Raw genomic sequence first — 19,760 nt, 5'->3', positions numbered from 1 at the left:
TGCTGATGGATTATGCCAGTTTTGGTGAAAATAGAATGAACTCAATGAAGAGTTAAAAAAAGTAGCTACATATCAAAAATCACCCAAATATTTGATTGATTGATGGTTTTTGTTAACAGTTGTTGGCAATGAAGCCATATCTAACATACGAGTTGCATAATACAAGGTGTAAAACTCCACCCAGTTGCCACTTTTTCCAGTGATAAGGCCACAATATGGCATTATTATATCATCCCCTTAGAATTCTAAGGTTCTATTTGACATTTTTGTCAAAATTGATTTATTGAAATATTCTTATTAAATGAAAATTTACATTATGGGATGTTTTTTTATGAATTTCAAGACTTTTAATTTAAACAAGTGTTACACACATACTGTTTGCTATGGAATGCAAAAGCTTTAAAGCTCAATATCTCAAAATCATTCAGAGTGCAGATAAAACCTTTTAATTCCAAGGTGAAGATATGTCAAACTCCATAATTTATTTAGTGTGACCACAGACTGGCCTTATACATACATATTCTGAGTTTTGTGAAGATGTCTCAATCCATTCAGGAACAAGTCCTTCTTTGGGATTTTTAAATCACAAAATGTCCTGGATTCAGCTTTTGCTTACTACAGTCATCATTAATTGTGTGCAACTTTACACAGCTGTGAGTTGTAGAGGCTTTTATAATAGATGCACTCAACATTGTTGAGAGGCGACTGTCATGATGGAAGAGTAGTGAAGAGGTCAATAAGTAGAGTTAGTACAGGAATAAATATTATTTTCTATTAAAGGATTTGGTTGTGGATAAATCTGAAGGACACTCATGAAAATGTTTGCCAGGCCTTGTTGCACACCTCCACTTCAGTCCTTGTCAGTGAGTGCAAAAAGCTTCAACGTGAAATTGTGGTTTCTTTATTCTTCTTTCTGATTTCGACTGAATTTTTATAGTACTTAACCCTATTGAAAAGATACTGTGTGATGTAAAAGATGCTTAATCCTAGACATTTTTGTTTATTATTATTCTGTTGTTGAGGGGCAAATGTTTAATGGAAAGGATGGTATTAATTTAAGTATTAGGCAGTTTCATGGTTTCAATGTCAATGACATTTCCCATACTTTAATCTTGATTTGGATCATTTTTGCTACGTTTAAAGCTCAATATATTTCAGCAGAAACATTGCCAAGGATTCCAACAGTTGATGAGGTCACACTTTATTTGATGGTCCGTTTGTTGAATTTAAGTTACATTGCATCTACATGCCAACTAATTCTCATTAGATTATAAGTAGACAGTTAGATTGGGGTTTGGGTTAGTGTAAGTTGACATGTACTTGCAAAGTTTCTTATAGTCAGTTAAATGCCTGTTGAAGGAGCAGTGTCATTAAGCAGACAGTCTACTGATCCTCAAATGGACCATCAAAATAAAGTGTTACTGTTCATGACTACAGGAGGAGTTGGTGTTGAGCTAATTTTCTAAGATCCTGTTTAACACTGTAAGGTATTGAACAAGGTAACCTGGTTCTGACTGATGATTTAACACTGTGAACATCTGCAGAAGGACACAACCTTGCTCATGATCAGTCTGCGTGTTTACAGTATCCATCTGTATGTCAAACATCAATACTCTCCTGAGCAGAAACCCGGCAGTGCATGAGTTAAACTGCAGATTTGGGCCTTTGTGCTTCAGTAATGTGAGCCTTAATGGGTGGAGTGGGGTGGGGACTGGGTGGTCCAATAAAAGTACAGCAAACTGAAGCCTGAAAAAATGCCCCCCTACTCTCAATGCTTTAAGACTTACGTAAGAGGAAAAAGTTTTAAATAAAGACTAAAAAACAAGCCCTTCAGTGTTTTATTCTTAAAATCGAACGTCATGGAGAAAAACAGACCATTAAAAATACAAAGCTTTCTAAAAACTTGCTGCAAGCTTTACGTGAGCAAGGCTTATTTAAGATTACTGTTATTGGAAGAGTGCAACACACCCAAAACACCTTTTTGGTTAATGATATGGTGTTTTCTTGCATGCACGAGCGTAAATGAACCTCTCGACAAGCATATATCTTTACTCTTCAAGGTTGGCATTAGTCTTTGAAAACCACACAAAAACAACAAACCCTCTGAAATTCCCCAACACGGCGAGAAGGATCAGGTGAAAAGGAAAGATCCTCATTGGGTGAGGGCTAGCAGACGATTATGTGACGGGCCTGTACAGGTCTTTGTTTGCACATTCCTGAAATTTGTCTTCAGTACCTCATAGTTAAGACACACTGACACTAACGACAAAGACTTTGGGCTTAATGTTTAAGGAGGAAAAAGAATACTTTAGTCAAGGTCTGTGTTATTTTTAGCATCACTGAGACACAGATTTTTAACTATATAGAGCCTATAGAAAATCATCTATATTTCTAGATAAAAAAATCTATACCTTTACTTAAATTACACCCTGCTTTCAAAAGAGCTTCGGGATTTAGTTGTATAAAGGCACAGGTTAGGAGAAAGCTACAAAAACATTTCAATGGCTGAAAAGGTTATTTAGAATGGGATTTGATTTCAGGCTGTATGACAAATAAAGTCATTATTTTAAAGGTGTATGATGATTATCTATAGGCACTGTTAGTATCTATAAATGTAATTACTTACTCCCAGGGCAACTTATCTCGAAGTTGATATTTAGCCGCATCATATTGGTGTTTGGTAACATTTATGAGGTGAGTTGTTAGCCCAACACTCAATCCCCAACCTGGAGGACCAGGACATACACACATACACTACGTCAAGTTTTACAAACTAACTTCGAGAGGAGCATGTGATATGATCGCAGTTGGCATCTCATTTAGAATCAATAATAAGCCAATCAGATTAATCCAAACTCACTGTAAGTACCCGGGCTAAAACTACTCCCTTATCTTCATTTTCCGATGAAACGCCCCATCCGCCCCATCTCCTCCTTTACAATGGGGAGCTCTCGAGAACTATCTGATGTCCTACTCCCCTTACATGTGACCAGGGCTCAATTATCTCCGAGCTCAGGGTTCTCTCCTAGGACAGCACGCCAAACCTCCTATCATTATCAAGCAATATCTAAGTGCAAACTCTTGAAGAACAATTTAGCTTACCCAATTCACCTACAGCTCATGTCTTGGAGTGTGGGGAAAACGAAAGACATGGTGATAGATTACAGGAAGGCTTCTCCTACCCCCAGCATAACAAATATTAAAGTTTTGGACATTGAAATTGTTGACACATAAATATCTAGGGGTCGTTATTGACATTAAGTTTGACAATCCAACCTAACACTCGGGCTGTCTATAAAAAAAGTTTAACAAAGACTGTTTTTTCTAAGGAAATTTAGATTGTTTGGGGTTTGTATCTCTATGATGACACAGTTTTATAAACAATTTATTGAATCTGTTTGATCTCTCTGCATCGTAGCTTGGTACGGTAATCTGAGTTTGTCAAATATGAACAGGTTGAGTAGCCTTGTGAAGGTTGCAGGCAAGATCATTGGTTTTAACCAAACTGGTGCAATGGTAATTTACCGTAATTATGTTTTAAACTCAGGAGCTCAGGTTATCCTATGTACCCCGGATCACCCATTGTACTCTCATTGTACTCTGTGTTTCAGCTGCTGCCATCAGGACGTCATTTTAGAGTTCCTATTTGCAGTACAAATAGAAGTAGAAATTATTTTATAATGGAGGCCATTAGGTCATTAAATGGGAGATGCATCTAAAAAATGACGTATTTTATGTTGTGTGGTAATATTTTGGTAACACTTCATTTTGATGGTCCATTTGAGTATCAGTAGACAGTCTGCCTAATATCTGCTGATATTGCTTCTTCAACAGACATTTAACTGACTATAAGAAACCTTGCAAGTACACGAACTCTCAGAACTACATTTCCCAGGACTACATTTTCATACATGCACTGCTCCCAGACACCCATGCTGACACATCTAGCTTGATTGCATTCTCACCAGCTGAACCTTGTTAGAGACTGATACTCACCCTACTTAAGCCACACATTCACTGTTCCAGTTGGCCGAGTCTTGTTTGCATTTTGTGACAATACAACGCGTTTCCCTGTCTTGTTTTCTGAATAAACCTGCATATTGGATCTTACCTGCAGTCGTATCTGTCACTCCACCCCGGTCGTTACAGTACCCTAAACCCAACTTAAAGTCTACTTATACTCTACTTATAGAGAATTACTTGGCATGTAGATGCAATGTAACTTCGATTCAACAAGCGAACCATCAAAATAAAGTGTGATCAATATTTTGTTAATGTCTACACGGAACTTCACCTGTGTTATGGCACCTTGCTGCAATTTTAGTTTCCCAAACAGGATAATAAAGTTTAAAGTAAAGCAGCTGGAGGAAACCCATGGGAACATTGGGAGAACATGCAAACTCCACACAGAAATGCCAACTGGCCCAACCGGGGCTCGAAAAAGCGACCTTCTTGCTGTAAGGCGACAGTGCTACCCCCCACGCCACCATGTGACCCTGTATCTATATATGTACCTATATATTTTCTGTATATTTATAAATTAAATATTTTTTTTACATTTTATTGCAGTAAATATCTATATATCCGTACAGAAATCACACACACATTTTTACATTTCCCTTTTTCCATTTCTATTTTATCTACCAGTCATCATTTGTCATGAGGAAATAAAAAAAACTTCATTATTAAGATTCAACTTTGCATGCTTTAGTTCTCTGTTCATGTACACACAATTTGTTATATTAAATTACTTCTTTTTTAAAAGAGCAATAACAGAACAAATTCCTATTAATGCAATGCTTAAGACATTTTGGACAAAACTTTTGGAACTTGCGCAGAACTAAATAATCATGAAATTGCAATCATCATCAGAAGAAAAGAATTGCTCAAGATCATTATGAATTTCTGAAAAGGACTAAATGTGACTGACAGGAGGGCGGAGGGCGCTGCTAACACAGTTCTCCTGGCTCCTGCTTGCACGTACTTGTCAAACCCTGAGGGAGAAAAATGAAAGAATCTGTCCCCTTGTTACTCTCTAGATGTTACCTAACGTGCGCTTTGTATTGATCTGACACACCCTTTGTCCTCAAACGCTTACCTGCTTATAAAGGGTCACATTCACAGCGAGGAACAGTACAAAAGCAACGCAGTGAGAACCTAAAAAAGACAAAGAAAAACTAATTGAAATGCATTTTTTTTTGAGGGGGGGGGGGAGGCAATCAAAAAAACTACAAATTGACTGTGCGAGTCATATCTGGATTATTAAGAAGGGCCATAAAAGCTTCTGAATGTTTTTATTGCGTTAGCTTAATCCAAATATCACTCACAAAGTCCAATATAATGTAATAACCCCAAGGAAACGAATTAATTAAATTTCCAATGGGTTTCTGCATTGCTTTATGATTATTCTAAGCAAACTATGAAAACATAAATATTTAATTCTCAAAAACAAATGTAAAAGACACAAAAACAAAAGACACAAGTTTTATTCACCAGCTGCACATTATAGGCTTTGAATAATTCAAAGAGCAACAACAAATTGGTAAATTGTTATTTTGCACCTAATTACTATTCTGCGTTTGATAGGAAACCGGCATTATTTGTCATACTTCAGGCGTTAAATGTCACACTCCTTTATTTGTCACACTGTGTAAATTGTGTGAACCATAAAACCATGTATAGTATATCATCAAATGTTTGACCTTTTTCTCTGACACTTCCCTGTGTTTTATTTACACGTTAAGAGCATAAAACTTCAGGAGTACCACCCTTTTTTTTGACAGCTTTAAAAATGCTGGTGGAGTTCAACAGGAGTTCATAGACCTTCCCAGGTGGGTCTCTTCAGACACATAGTTGCAGGTATATATACGGATTCCATACCACACCTACATAGGAACAGTCATAAACAAACGGTTGTTTACTGTAAGCATGTCTATGTAAAACTAATGCAAAACAAAATGCAAAGTGTGATACTGTTGTTCAAAGAATGGGTGGAGTAGGTTTGTTTGGCGATGCACTCCGAGACCTCTCACTTTCATATAAATATGTACTTATAAAATAATGGCAGCATGGTGGCTCAGTGGTTAGCACTGTTGCCTCACAGCAAGAAGGTTGCTGTTTCGAGTTCTGGTTGGGCTAGTTGGCGTTTCTGTGTGGAGTTTGCATGTTCTCCTTGATTTACTCCAGGTGCTCTGGTTTACCTCACAGTACAAAGCTATGCGCTATATGAACTTAATTGTATTTGTGAAAGTGTATGGGTGTTTCCCAGTACTGGGTTGTGGCTGAAAAGACAAAAAACACATTTTATTTTAGAATAGTTAGCGGTTTATTTTGCTGTGGCGACTCCTGATAAATAAGGAACTAAGCAGAAGCTAAAATGATTGAATGATTTATAAAATATTATACGATGCGATTTAAACACATAGCATTTTGCTAAAGATTGTCAAAATCATTTATGCACTAAACAAACCAATTAAAAGTGTTTTTGCTACTGCTCGCACTCGTTCTCTGTGTAGTTTTATGGTGCAAGGCGTTTCAGTTCTTCACTATAAAACTGCTATCAGCTGAAGCTTAATCATTAATTGGCTCTTTTTTTTCATATCAGGCCATCAAATTTACAGCCTCAATGATTTGTAACTCAAAGTTTTTACCTTTTTACTATTTGTTTTTGTTGCCATGGCAACAGCATTATGGTTTATCTTGATACTTTAGATTTAGAAAGCGTAGTGCAAAGAACGATTTAAACCAAACAAAATGGATCACTTGAGATGAATAAGAAACTAGGTTTGAAAGTTATGTAAACAGTACCTGATGAAATGCACTTTTTAATGAAAATACTATAATTGTATGTACATATGATAAAAAGTGTTTTCTAAAAGACATAAATGAATAGAACATTATGTTTTATACATTTTTGCATGTATATATAAGCGACAGAGTAACCATGGCTATGCTGCAGCTTGTTTTCTGGGTGTGTCTCACTTTTGGCAGCCTGAGGGCAAAAACTCTCACTTTACTAGTTCCTGCATTCGCTGCTGTTTTCCCTCAGGTTTGTTAGAAATTAAAGTCATTAAAGTGTCATCCTTAAGTTTGATGGTTTTCTTTAAAAAAAGAAAAATGTTTTAAGTGACACAAATACTAAAATCACATGCATTTCTGCAGGTAACATCAGGGTTGAATAAGTATATTTTAGCCCAAATCGATACAGCAGTCTGATGTGTAAGCAACCAAACACTGCCAAGCTGATTTATATGCACAAAGCAAATGCAAGGCTCTTAAAACACTGCATGATAACGGATAATGCATTCATTATTTATCTATACATAATATAATATATTGTAAAGTCCACTATTAGATCAAATGAACGAAGAAACAGACAGATAGATAGATAGATAGATAGATAGATAGATAGATAGACAGAAAAAAACAAAATCACAAGTTGTTAAGCACACTGTACTTTTTCTGTCATATATACTAAGAATTGTGATTATGAATTGATTACATAAAAATATGTTATGTCAACAATATTTGCTAAAATGTTATGTCTACATGTTTAACTAAGTTTTCTGGACAAACATGTTTCTGAAATATTAGCGCATGTGTAATGTGACGATCGAAAACTAAGCTTGTTTTTTGATGCTTGAAAGATTGAAGACACAGCGGGGCAGTTAGTAGCACAGTCACCTCACAGCAAGAAGGTCACTGGTTTGAGACCCGGCTGACACCCTGTGTCCATATGTGTTTCCTCCAGGTGCTCTGGTTTCTCCCACAATCCAAAGACAATGAGGTACAGGTGTCTGCGTGTGAATGGGTGTTTGCCAGTACTGGGTTGCAGCTAGAAGGGCATGCGCTGAGTAAAACATATGCTGAATAGGTTGGCGGTTCATTCCACTGTGATGACCCCTGATGAATAAAGGGACTAAGCCAAAGGGGAATTAACGAATGGATGAAGTAGTAAGTTTGTGTTCTTTTTTAAGTAAAATGATTAAAAACAGTATGATATGCTAACTAGAACTAATTACTTATTTTGCAAATAAAAAAATCATCTACTAAACAGAAACAAATGTATTGACTGTATTGATGTGACGAGAATATCTTTATTAGTAAAATACAATAATCAACATTGCATAAATAAACAATATTATGTTAGCTGAACAAAAAAATTGTTACTGAGAAAAACTAAAAACAGTTGTTGAGACAACTCAGTTTTTTATTTTTTCTCAACAATTTATTGTTAGATATAGATAAACAGTCAGATGGAAAGATGCAAAAGAATCTGATTCATTGATTGATTGGATAGAAAATTGATAGCTAGACAGACAGATGCAGAAGAATCTGACTACAAAAGATAGATAGATAGATAGATAGATAGATAGACAGACAGACAGACAGATAGATAGATAGATAGATGATAGACAGACAGACAGATAGACAGACAGACAGACAGATAGATAGATAGATAGATAGATAGATAGATAGATAGATAGATAGATAGATAGATAGATAGATAGATAGATGGTAGACAGACAGACAGACAGATGATAGACAGACAGACAGATAGAAAGATAGATAGACAGACAGACAGATAGATGGTAGACAGATAGACAGACAGATAAATAGATAGACAGACAGACAGACGGACGGACAGACAGGTAGGTAGATAGATAGATAATAGATAGATAGATAGATAGATAGATAGATAGATAGATAGATAGATAGACTCATATATAGATAGATAGACAGACAGACAGAGAGACAGACCGATCGATCGATAGACAGACAGATAGATAGATTAAAGACAGACAGACAGATAGACAGACAGATAGATGGATAGATAGATGCAGAATAAACTGACTGTACAAAAGGTAAATGAATTAAACTGCAAGAAGAAAAGCAGTGCTTTGCAAATCAAAATCATATGCATGCTGTCTTGGCGCTGACTTCCCTATGGCAAAATGCCTTTCTATAAAATCCAGCTACACTAAATCAGACCTTGAACACATTCAGAGCATTCAGCTGGCTGACTACTTTCTCTGTGTGTGTGTGTGTGTGTGTGTGTGTGTGTGTGTGTGTGTGTGTGTGTGTGTGTGTGTGTGTGTGTGTGTGTGTGTGGGTGTGTGTGTGTGTGTGATCCTGCATGTTTATTCTGGAGAGGCAGTGGCTTCGCACTCCACCTCCTCGGATAATCCAAAACGCCCATCCTGACGATTCCCTCCCCGCTTATCCAAATAAAAGGATGATAGGACTTATTTTCCTCACTTCTCACACACTCTCCGGTCAGAGAAGAGAGCAGCAAGCCTCCCCTCAACAAGCATGTCTTCATACAGCCGTAGCAGCTTCAAGTCCTCTGGGGGCTCCATGAGTGGAGGATCTCGCTTCTCCATGTCTGGTAGCGGTGGTGGAGGTGGACGTGTCTCTGGCATGTATGCAGGCAGTGTGCACGGAGGAGCTGGAGGTTATGGCACACGCATCTCCAGTGCTTCTGCTTCTCGCTCCTACTCTGCTGGAGGCGGTGGCGGCTTCGGAGGTGGTGCTGGGTTCGGTGGAGGAGCAGGTGGTGGATTTGGCGGAGGCTTTGGCGGTGGCGCTGGTGGTGATGCCTTTGATGTGTCTGCAAATGACAAAGCCACCATGCAAAACCTCAATGACCGTCTGGCCTCCTACCTGGAGAAGGTGCGCTCTCTGGAGAAGGCCAATGCAGATCTTGAGCTGAAGATCCGCCAGTTCCTGGACAGCAAGACATCTCCCTCTGCTCGGGACTACAGTGCCTACTATGCAACAATCAGTGACCTCCAGAACAAAGTATGTGGTATTTATTATATTATATTAAGCACTTATTATATTTTGCTAACTTACCTTCCTAATAATGTACTAAAATAAAGCAGCAGATTCGATGAAGATTAGCAGAACTGCTCTCTAAATGATTTTTGACTGTATGATGACATTTGTCAATATTGTTGTCTCCTGAAGATCCAGGATGCCACTCGTATCAATGGAGGCATCTACCTCAGCATTGACAATGCCAAGCTGGCCGCAGATGACTTCAGGGTCAAGTAAGTCCATATACAGTACACTAAAAGAAAAGCTATCACCACGTCAAATGGGCCTGAGTAACAATGGTTTGATTTCTGCGCAGGTATGAGAATGAGCTGAGCATGAGGCAGTCTGTGGAAGCAGACATCGCTGGCTTGAGGAAGGTACTGGATGAGCTCACAATGACCAGATCTGACCTGGAGATGCAGATCGAGGGTCTGAAGGAAGAACTGATCTTCCTCAAGAAGAACCACGAGGAGGTAAATTAGTGATTGGATCACACTCTTTAATAACTATGATATTTCGCCCAATGAGGCAACTGCTCAGTGGTTTGCTATTGCACCTTTAGGAGCTCTTGGCAGCACGTGGCCAGATGAGCGGACAAGTCCACGTAGAGGTCGACGCAGCACCACAGGAAGACCTGACAAAGGTCATGGCTGATATCCGTGAGCACTACGAGCAAGTTGCTGCCAAGAACCAAAGAGATCTTGAGCACTGGTTCCAGTCCAAGGTAAAATCAGATTAGCCCAAGCCTTTCAAAGGCAACCAAAACTAAAGCAACCCCCCCTCCCCCCAAATTAATTTAATTTAACTACTATTTTGTAAATTGTTTTTTCACAGAGTGAATCCCTCAATAAAGAAGTCGCTGCAAGCACAGAAACCCTACAATCAACCAAATCTGAAATCACAGAGCTTAAGCGCACACTCCAGGGTCTTGAAATTGAACTCCAGTCACAACTCAGCATGGTAAGTAGGTGACCGGATCATCACATTTGCTGTTGGATACCATCACACAGCATCATCAGTAATGACTCTCCCCCAACAGAAAGCGTCATTGGAAGGCACTCTGGCAGACACACAGGCCCGCTACGGCAACATGTTGAATGGTTACCAAATGCAGGTGGGCAACATGGAAGAGCAACTGATGCAGCTCCGTGCTGATCTGGAACGCCAAGGTCAGGAGTACCAGATGCTTCTGGACATCAAGACCAGACTGGAGATGGAGATTGCAGAGTACAGAAGACTGCTGGATGGAGAGGCTTCAAGGTGAGCATTTATAATGTATATTTATGTACTCCAGAAGCAAAATGTGATGTGATTCTGAGGAGTCTGTAACTTTTGCTCCCATTTGTCCCAACCTCAGAAGTTCTCAAACCGTATCCACAACCAAAACCTCATCCACATCCTCATCCGCACCATCATCCACATCTACATCCACAACCACACGCAAAGTGGTCACCATTGTAGAGGAGGTGAAGGATGGCAAAGTGATCTCCTCCACCCAGGCTGTCACCGAGTCCAAGTGAGATCTCAAACAAGACCAACCAGGACAAACACTCTTGAGATAAAACAACGCTAACTCAGAGTGGTTGAAAAAATAAATGAATAAATAAACTGGTCTGAATGTGCTTTTGTGTTTTGAGTCTTCTTTTACTCTCAGATTTTATTTACCAGTTGCCTCATACATGTCAAGAAAGCAACATTTATATATAAATATAATAGTACACATACAAACACTATAATAAACACAAAGTCATAAAATAAAGTCAAATCTTAGGGTAAATTTTAAAATGTAAATCATTTGAAATGCTACAAAAAAGCAGGGCTCACCAATCTTGCTTCTGGAGGTCGGGTGCCCCGCAGGGTTTAGCTCCAACTTGCCTCAAAACACCTCCCTGGCTGTTTCAAGTATACCTAGTAAGACCTTGATTAGCTTGTTCAGGTGTGCCTGATTAGAGTTGGAGCTAAAATCTGCATGACACAGGACCTCCAGGAACAAGTTTGGTGATCCCTGGTTTAAAGCATAGGTCTCAATCTCGATTCCTAGTGGGCTGCAGCTCTGCACAGTTTTGCTCCAAACCTAATCAAACAGAGCCAATCCAACTAATCAAGGTGTTCAAGACTACTAGAGGCTCTCCAGGAGTTGAGTTCGAGAGCACTGGTTCAAAGTGTCAGGTTTTCCTCTTATTTATTATTACAACTGTTTTCAACATTGGCAATGATAAAGTTAACATTAAATCAACATTTTCATATGCTTAAATAAAAGTGTACAATAAAGGGATAGTTCACATGAAAATGTACTCACGGTTTCCTCTAAGTAGCTCCAAATTTATTTATTTTTTTCTGTTGAACACAAAAACCAAACCAGTACTCATCTATTTTAGAAAAACTACAATGGAAATCAATGGCTATCAGCTTCCAAGAGTCTTAAAAGTGTCTTCTTTTATGCTCAACAGAAAGAGTGGTCCCATTATATATAAGGTGGCCTTTACTATGCACTTGCATCAAAAATAAGTACAATACACTTACTGTGTTCATGAAGTATTGCAGAACAATACTGGAGCTCTTGAGGTGGGATACAGGTAGGGTAAGGGACAGGTCTGGGGGTATGGGTAGGTTTAGGAATGGATTAAGGTGTAAGGGATGGGCAAAAGTTATTACAGAAATGTATTAAAGATGTAATTACATGCAGGTATTTAATCAATCATAAGTACAATTTAAAAACATGTATTTACACGATAAGTACATTATGACAAATGATTAATTCCAGTCTAGGTACATATTAGTTAAGGCCACCTCATATAAACTCGGACCGAATTCATAAATTGATGAAAGAAATTTCATTTTGTGGTGAACTATCCCTTTAAATTGTAATATCAATCCAATACCATAGTGGTTAGTACATTGACACATGCACTTACGGCGTCCTGTGTTCAATTCCAGCCTTGAGGTCCAATGCAGATACTTCCACTCATTCTGCTCCCCACGCTTTCCTGTCAATACTATCTACTGTCCTATCTATTAAAGGTGAACCCCCCCGAAAAAATTATTAAAAAAAATTCATAATATTAATTGACAGTATTTATGACCAAAATGACATCTTTGGTGAGTTTTTGAGAAAAACAATTAAATGTAGAGGCATAACATTAGTCAACCCAGGCTTATAATGATTATGTACCCCTATATACATATTTGGGGAGAGCAAAATATGCCCATGGAGCTATGTTTTTTGAGGTTTTTGTTTTCACGAATCCACTAGAGACCGCTGTGTACGCTTTAAGATCTCAGATTTCTCTTGTGAGTGCCATTCACGCCTGCTGGTCTCACTTAAATCCACCAGATGCTGCTGTCGACTGACTGACCAACCGTTTTAAAACAGACCCATCCACTCCATTTTCTAAACCTAACTCAACTCTACTCTGCGTCTCAAGTCCTCCGACGTACATGTCGAGCTACAAGAGCTCCTCATTGAGTCAGTACAACAAGGTACAAATGTACAGATATTTTATATTATAGATCATTGGTGTTTTGACAATGTATCACTTAGGTACTGACCTACAAGTTCCCTGCATATATGACCTTTTACATAATTAGCTTGCCTTCAAACGGCCTGCTGGGTGAGGATGAAAATAACCTATGGCACTACATAGATGAAATGGACGTAAGCACTACTGATAAGTCTAGGGGGAGCTCTGTCATTCTTAATTTTGGGACTGCTTTTATAGCGGAGGATCAGTTTGACACTTTAACGGATTTGGAGGAATATGGGTGGATTAAGTTTGCGGTTACACTCAGATATCTGGTAAAGGTAGGCTGTGTATTTACTTCTGCAACTCTCTCGGAATCCACAATGTGTCCTCCTCATCATACTTTATTAGGTACACCTGTCAAACAGCATATGATTGCAAAGGAATCAATCCAACACGTTTAGGCTTGTGGACGTCTTCAAGACAATCAGACAAAGTTCAAACCAAGCTTCAGAATGAGGAGGAAAGGTGCTTTAAAGGCCTCACTATACTTGTCGTACTTCAATTGAGGGCAAAAAGAAGTTTGAAAAGGCTGAGTGATGGTATACCAATTTCAAACATTCCAACACCCCCGCTCTGCAGTAGGCAGGGTTGCAAATGTGTCACCCTGCTCGTGTTTACCACTACACACAACAATGGAGGCTGTAAGAGAAGAGCAGTTTCATAAACAACAAGCTTTTAGTGATCAGATGAGAAGCACCACTGCATATCTTTACATTGTTTTCTAATTGCTGGGAACAGGTACTAAACAATGTTAAGAACTTTTAAAGACATGGTGTGATGCGGTGGCTCTTCTTGTCCAGTGTGTGACCACCTCAGAATCTTAAAAACCTCTCTGCAACTGATATCGTACAGGTGCGGATATGTCTGTATCAGCTCTGCTACATGACCCTCCCGTGCATTCATGATGCTAACTTGGTGTTGTTTGGTTAGATGTTGTTCTTCTGTTTGGGCTCTGTGGATATGAGATACGAAGCATGTCAAAGAAGGCAGAGTTACAGAACACATCCACCAATTGCGTAATTGCCATGGACCAATGGTAGCTCAAATGTGTTAAGGAGCCAAAACGAACTCCCTAAAAAGTTTGCTTTGGTGAGCAGTTTTGTACTAATAAAACCAACCCAAGCTCATTCTGGAAATGTAGCCCCGCGGACGTTTCTGGAGACCGCGATTTACGTGGCCGGAGGTACGTAAAGGCCGCGTTTGGTTATTTTTCGAGCGAACGCTGCGGGGCGGTGTGGCGCCGCTTCGCCCCTCCTCTTCGCACTCGCCAGCCGACGGCTCGCCTCCGAGTGGAGGGCTTTTCCGACGCAATCAGTTTGTCTGCCTAGCCCACAGCGTTGCGTCGGCGGAGCGGAGGCCCCGGACGAGGAGGAGCCGGCCGCGGTGGACGACGACCGGGATTGAGTCCGGGGAACAGCGGGTTCCGGAAATCAGGTAAGACGAAAAACGGAATCCGAAAAATAAGTGCGAGAACGCGGCGGGATCCGAAAACGCGGTTGAAATCGAAGACAGGGGCTTTTTTTTTTTTTCAATCCGGCGGCTTTTCACGTGAGAACGGCGTGGGCGTGAAAAAGCGCGCACAGCGGCCTCTCGCGGATCCGCGAAAACAAAAAAACTTTTTTTGACATGTTTCAAAGGAGAAAGACTACTTTACGGGCTTTTCACGTGAGAACGGCGCGGGCGTGAAAAAGCGCGCACAGCGGCCTCTCGCGGATCCGCGAAAACAAAAAAACGATTGAATACGTACCTCCCGGGACGTAAATCGCGGTCCGCAGAAACGTCCGCGGGGCTACGTTTCCACAATGAGCCCGGGTTGAATAAAACTGTTTGAAATTACATAATTTTAGTTTGTTCTTTGATTCTTGATGCCAAAGATTGTGCCAAAGAGAGCGGCCAGACTTGAGCATCTGATACAGTATAAAGACAACCGTGATTAAATAACCACTTGATACCACCAAGGTCTGAACAAACATCCAAACTTGAAACAGATGAGCTACAGGAACTGAAAAAGAAGAGCACATCAGTGACACTGCTGTAAGCTAAGAAAATCTAACTGAGGCTGCAATTTGCATGGGCTCAAGATTGGTAAAAGGTTGACTGATCTGGTGATCCTCAAGACCTGTGGGAAGATTGGGATGGTAGGGTCAGAATTTGATGTAAAAACATAAAATCATCAATCCATCCTGCATTTTATCAATGATTCAGGCTGCTGGAGAAGGTGTAATGGTAAGGAGAATTTTTCCATGCACATCATGGGCCCCTTTAGGCTGATTTATACTCCTGCATTGAGTGAACAAAGGTTCGGTGCTGCCTTTGCACATAACTTTGTCGCATACTTTGCCGTGACACCTCTCTCAAAAAAATTTAACTACACATTGTGACGATGTGAGCTCTGTGACTGGTTGGCTCTGTAGCATTGATGAGTGTGGGCGAGGATGAGAGCTGCGGGACCTGTTTATTTTATTTTTTTTACAATCTGTGGTTGGAGTGTATGTTTAACAAGTGTCGAGTCCCATGGAGGCAGAGCAACACAAATAGAACACAAAAGTATACATGCAAAACTATGCACAAGGTATGCTAAAACACCAACTGAGCATTGTTTAAAAGCTAAAGCCTACCTTTTTCCTGCTGTGACCATGTCTATCTCTTTATCACCAGACAATCTCATCGTTTTTTTAACAATGAATTCACTTCACTTGGCTGACCTCTACAATCACCAGATCTCAATCCAATAGAACATATTTGGGTGGTAGGGAAGATTCACATTATGGATGCAAACCGCTGATGAAACTCCCGTTACAGCACACTGCTATAATCTCAATGCGGACAAAAAAATTCTGAAGAATATTTCAAACCCCTTGTCGAATCAATGCTACAATGTATTAAGCTTGTTCTGAAGTCAATTTCAACATCAGACTCTACTTTAGACATTACTGTTTGTTAAATACTGACCTCTGTGGGATCAGTACCCTGGATTCAGTCCGCAATAAGACTTTTTCTCTGACACAGTGTATAATGGAGTTGCTTTCCACCACCTTTTGAGAAAATGCTGTCCAATTGACCTTATTCTAAAATGCGGAAGTGCGCCTGTTTTCGCGATTGTTTTAGAACTTCTGATTCAGTTGCCTATGGGAGAAATGACTAGGAATAATAAACGGCAGAAAACGGTCAAACTACTTGCTCTACAAACAAATGTTTCCAGGCCTATACAGACAAAGTAGAATAATATAAAAAGAAAATACCAGTTTGCAACATCAAACAGCGAAACGAGCAGTTTTTAATGTCTAAAAATGAATGGAAGTAAATGAGAACGGAAGTCTCGAGCCAAAAAGATTGAAATGGCTGCGCCCGCTTGTCGGCAAAGAATAAGGTGAATAGGGGGCAAGTTTTAACTAGTCTGTCCATGTTGATAATGACATAATGTCACTAAAAAGGCAAAAGTATTCTTTCTACTTTGAAAGCTGTCAAATATCAAAATACAAACCCTAAAAAGTGTCTAAGAAATGACATCATCCAGGTTATGTACTTCATAAGTTGCATTGAACGGGATGTTAATAGATGGCTTTACTCTGGTATTTTAAACCAAGTTGGTTCATTGCAGTTTAGACAGTCAAAATAACAACATGAAAATAGATTAAAAAAAATAATTGTTTGGCTTTATTAATGATCTACTTTAATAACCACAGAATTACAAGAAAATATAAGCTAGCAATTCTTATGTCAGTTTAAAGTATCGCAAACTGATTTAAAAGAGTAAAGCAATGTATTACAAGCTTGCTTTTTATATGAACTTAAATTCTGAGGATGGTAAACACATGCTCTTTTCAGACCTGCAAAACGTCTGCAGTGACATAACTATAACTTTGTAGCAACTTGTACAGTCTTTCATTGATAAACAACTTCACACCTGGTTAGCTTTTTTCAAATCTATGCCACTACATCAGATTTTTCAGGTTTGGCAGCTGTAACCTGATGCCTCTAGCAAGCCTTTGCTCCACTTGCCTTTGCTCCACTTCAAGCTGACATAACAATTGCTGGATTTTGAAAGCTTCTTTAAAGTATTCTCTAAATTTTTATCTGAGAATTGACAAAGCTGACTTAGAAGATATGCAATTACTTTGCTCTGCAGTATTAAGCAACTCATTATTTTTTTAAATTAGGATCTACAATTTACTTTTTTTTATTAGATTCATAAAATTTTTTTTACATATTCAAATCTACTTTTTGCTTTTAATTAAAAATGAAAGAATTCCTACTTCAGAAGCTAATGGCTACCAATTTCTAACATCCTTGGGTGAGTTAACTATTTTTTTATTTACTTTCCTTTTCATCACAACAAACAATGTATACATTAGGTTTTACTAAACTCAGTTTTTAATTCATTGATCTCGTATGATTTTTTTATGCACAATCAAAGTGTGACGACCCCAAGATTCCAGTTTGGATGTGGCAGATCCTGATTGGATGCCTGCTTGCTCACCAATTGATTTAATTAATTTAGGTTTAGTCTCTTTCCTTCTGATTTCTTTTTGCATTATTTGTATCATGTAGTTAAAGTTAGTTGTGATTATCTCTTACGTTCTTTATCTTCTTTATTTATTCCTAGACATTAGAGATTTGTTGTTCTGTTAGTTCTATGTAGTAAGTTAATTAAGTCAAATAAGTTGCATATAGATCATTTTGTTGTCTGAGCTCTTATGTTGCGACTCAAACGAGGGGGTCGTAACACAACTAAAATTTTTGCAGAAGTGAAAAGACACTGCAGTAACATTACCTGTTGGTTTACTTGCAACCTGACAGTCACTTCCTTGTCAGTTTCTTTCATTACTTTAGCTATTTGCCCAGTGGGGTTTTAGCTTGAGGGATGAGTAGTTTTTTCTTCACACTTCTCATTGGATAAAAAAAATAATAACATAAAATCTAATCAATGCATTTTGTGAGCAAAAGAGCTGTCAAAGTATTGAATCTAACAAGCTTTATGTAAAAAAATGTGGGTTACACTTTATTTTGATGGTCTGTTTTTTTAATTTAAGCTACATTGCATCCACATACCAACTAATTCTCATTACATTATAAGTAGACTGTTAGGTTCGGGTTAGGATTAATGTAAGTTGACATGTACTTGCAAAGTTTCTTATAGTCAGTTAAATGTCTGTTGAAGGAGCAGTGTTCAATTCAATTCAATTCAATTCAATTCAGCTTTATTTGTATAGCGCTTTTACAATGTAGATTGTGTCAAAGCACCTTCACATAAATGGTCATAGTAACTGGAACAGTGTGGTTCAGTTTTTAGTGTTTAAGTTCAGTTCAGATCAGTTTAGCTCAGTTCAGTGTGATTTAATCATTACTGAGAGTTCAAACACTGAAGAGCAAATTCATCGATGCGTAGTTCTACCAATCCTGAACCATGCGAGGCAGTGGCGACAGCGGAGAGGGAAAAAAAACTTCACCTGATGGGAGTGAAGAAAAAAAACCTTGAGGGAACCAGACTCAGTTGGGCACGACCATTTTAATTTCTCCGCTGGCCAAAAGTCAGCGGAGAAATTAAAGTCAGCAGATATTAAGCAGACAGTATACTAATACTCAAACGGACCATCAAGTGTTACCAAATATTGTCCTATCTCATGAAGAAATATGACTTTGCATGAAAGATCTGCTCTGTACAAGTTACACCTGAGAGTTAATACTGTTGTACACTTTTACTTTGCAATATATACATGCAAATTGGTGAATTGTAATCAGACTTGGAGCCTACTCACACTATGCTATCCGAATCATGCCTAGACCCGTTTCCCTGATCGTTTGAGAAGTATGAGTGCGCTGAATCGAGCTCAGGCACAATTCACTTGGCCGGCCCTGGCCCGGTTGGAAGAGGTGTGCCAGAGCGCGGTTCACTTGGGCTCAGTGCAAAATGCGCCAGAGCCCGAAACTGAAGACGATGACATTTACACGACTGTATCAAATGTGTTTATTAATCATTTTTATTTTTTAATGATCACAAACTGACGTAGATTATTAAAGACGCAAAACTCTCACTGCAACACAGCAAACCTTTAGCAAACTTCATAATTCCTGCAGCACGAGGACTTTATGATTGTTTATAAGCGTCAAAAGTGGCTGATCTGTCCAGAGAAATATTAGACTGTGTCACTGCATATCAAACCACTAAAACAATATAACTGAAGCAATCTCCACTGCGCTGAGAGAGAGAGAGCGCTTCTTACTGAGCAGCACATAATCGATGACATAAGCGTGCCCAGGCCTGAATGTTATGTGAGTGCGGGCCTTCAGGGGAGATGGGAGGGACAACAAGCGTGCTTTGGCCTGGTTCAGAGCAACTGTACATAGTGTGAGTACGCCCTTATAGTATTTGTACTGACATTTGTAGTTATACTGTAAACTTCACCCAAAACCCTA

General features: G+C 39.0%; 1 protein-coding gene across 1 annotated transcript; it reads left to right on the top strand.

Annotated features, from left to right (window-relative positions):
- Positions 1-9,307: 9,307 nt before the first annotated feature.
- On the top strand, positions 9,308-11,441 carry krt91 (keratin 91). Its single transcript, NM_001003445.1, has 7 exons — positions 9,308-9,801; positions 9,970-10,052; positions 10,136-10,292; positions 10,382-10,543; positions 10,654-10,779; positions 10,859-11,079; positions 11,177-11,441. Exons 1-7 carry the CDS (start codon positions 9,313-9,315, stop codon positions 11,337-11,339), a joined length of 1,401 nt encoding a protein of 466 aa, NP_001003445.1. The 5' UTR covers positions 9,308-9,312; the 3' UTR covers positions 11,340-11,441.
- Positions 11,442-19,760: the final 8,319 nt, after the last annotated feature.

The sequence above is a fragment of the Danio rerio genome, chromosome 19 (assembly GCF_049306965.1).
Source record: "Danio rerio strain Tuebingen ecotype United States chromosome 19, GRCz12tu, whole genome shotgun sequence".
NCBI lineage: Eukaryota > Metazoa > Chordata > Actinopteri > Cypriniformes > Danionidae > Danio > Danio rerio.
Note: the sequence above shows the minus strand (reverse complement) of the source record. Positions and strands in the feature narration are given on the sequence as shown.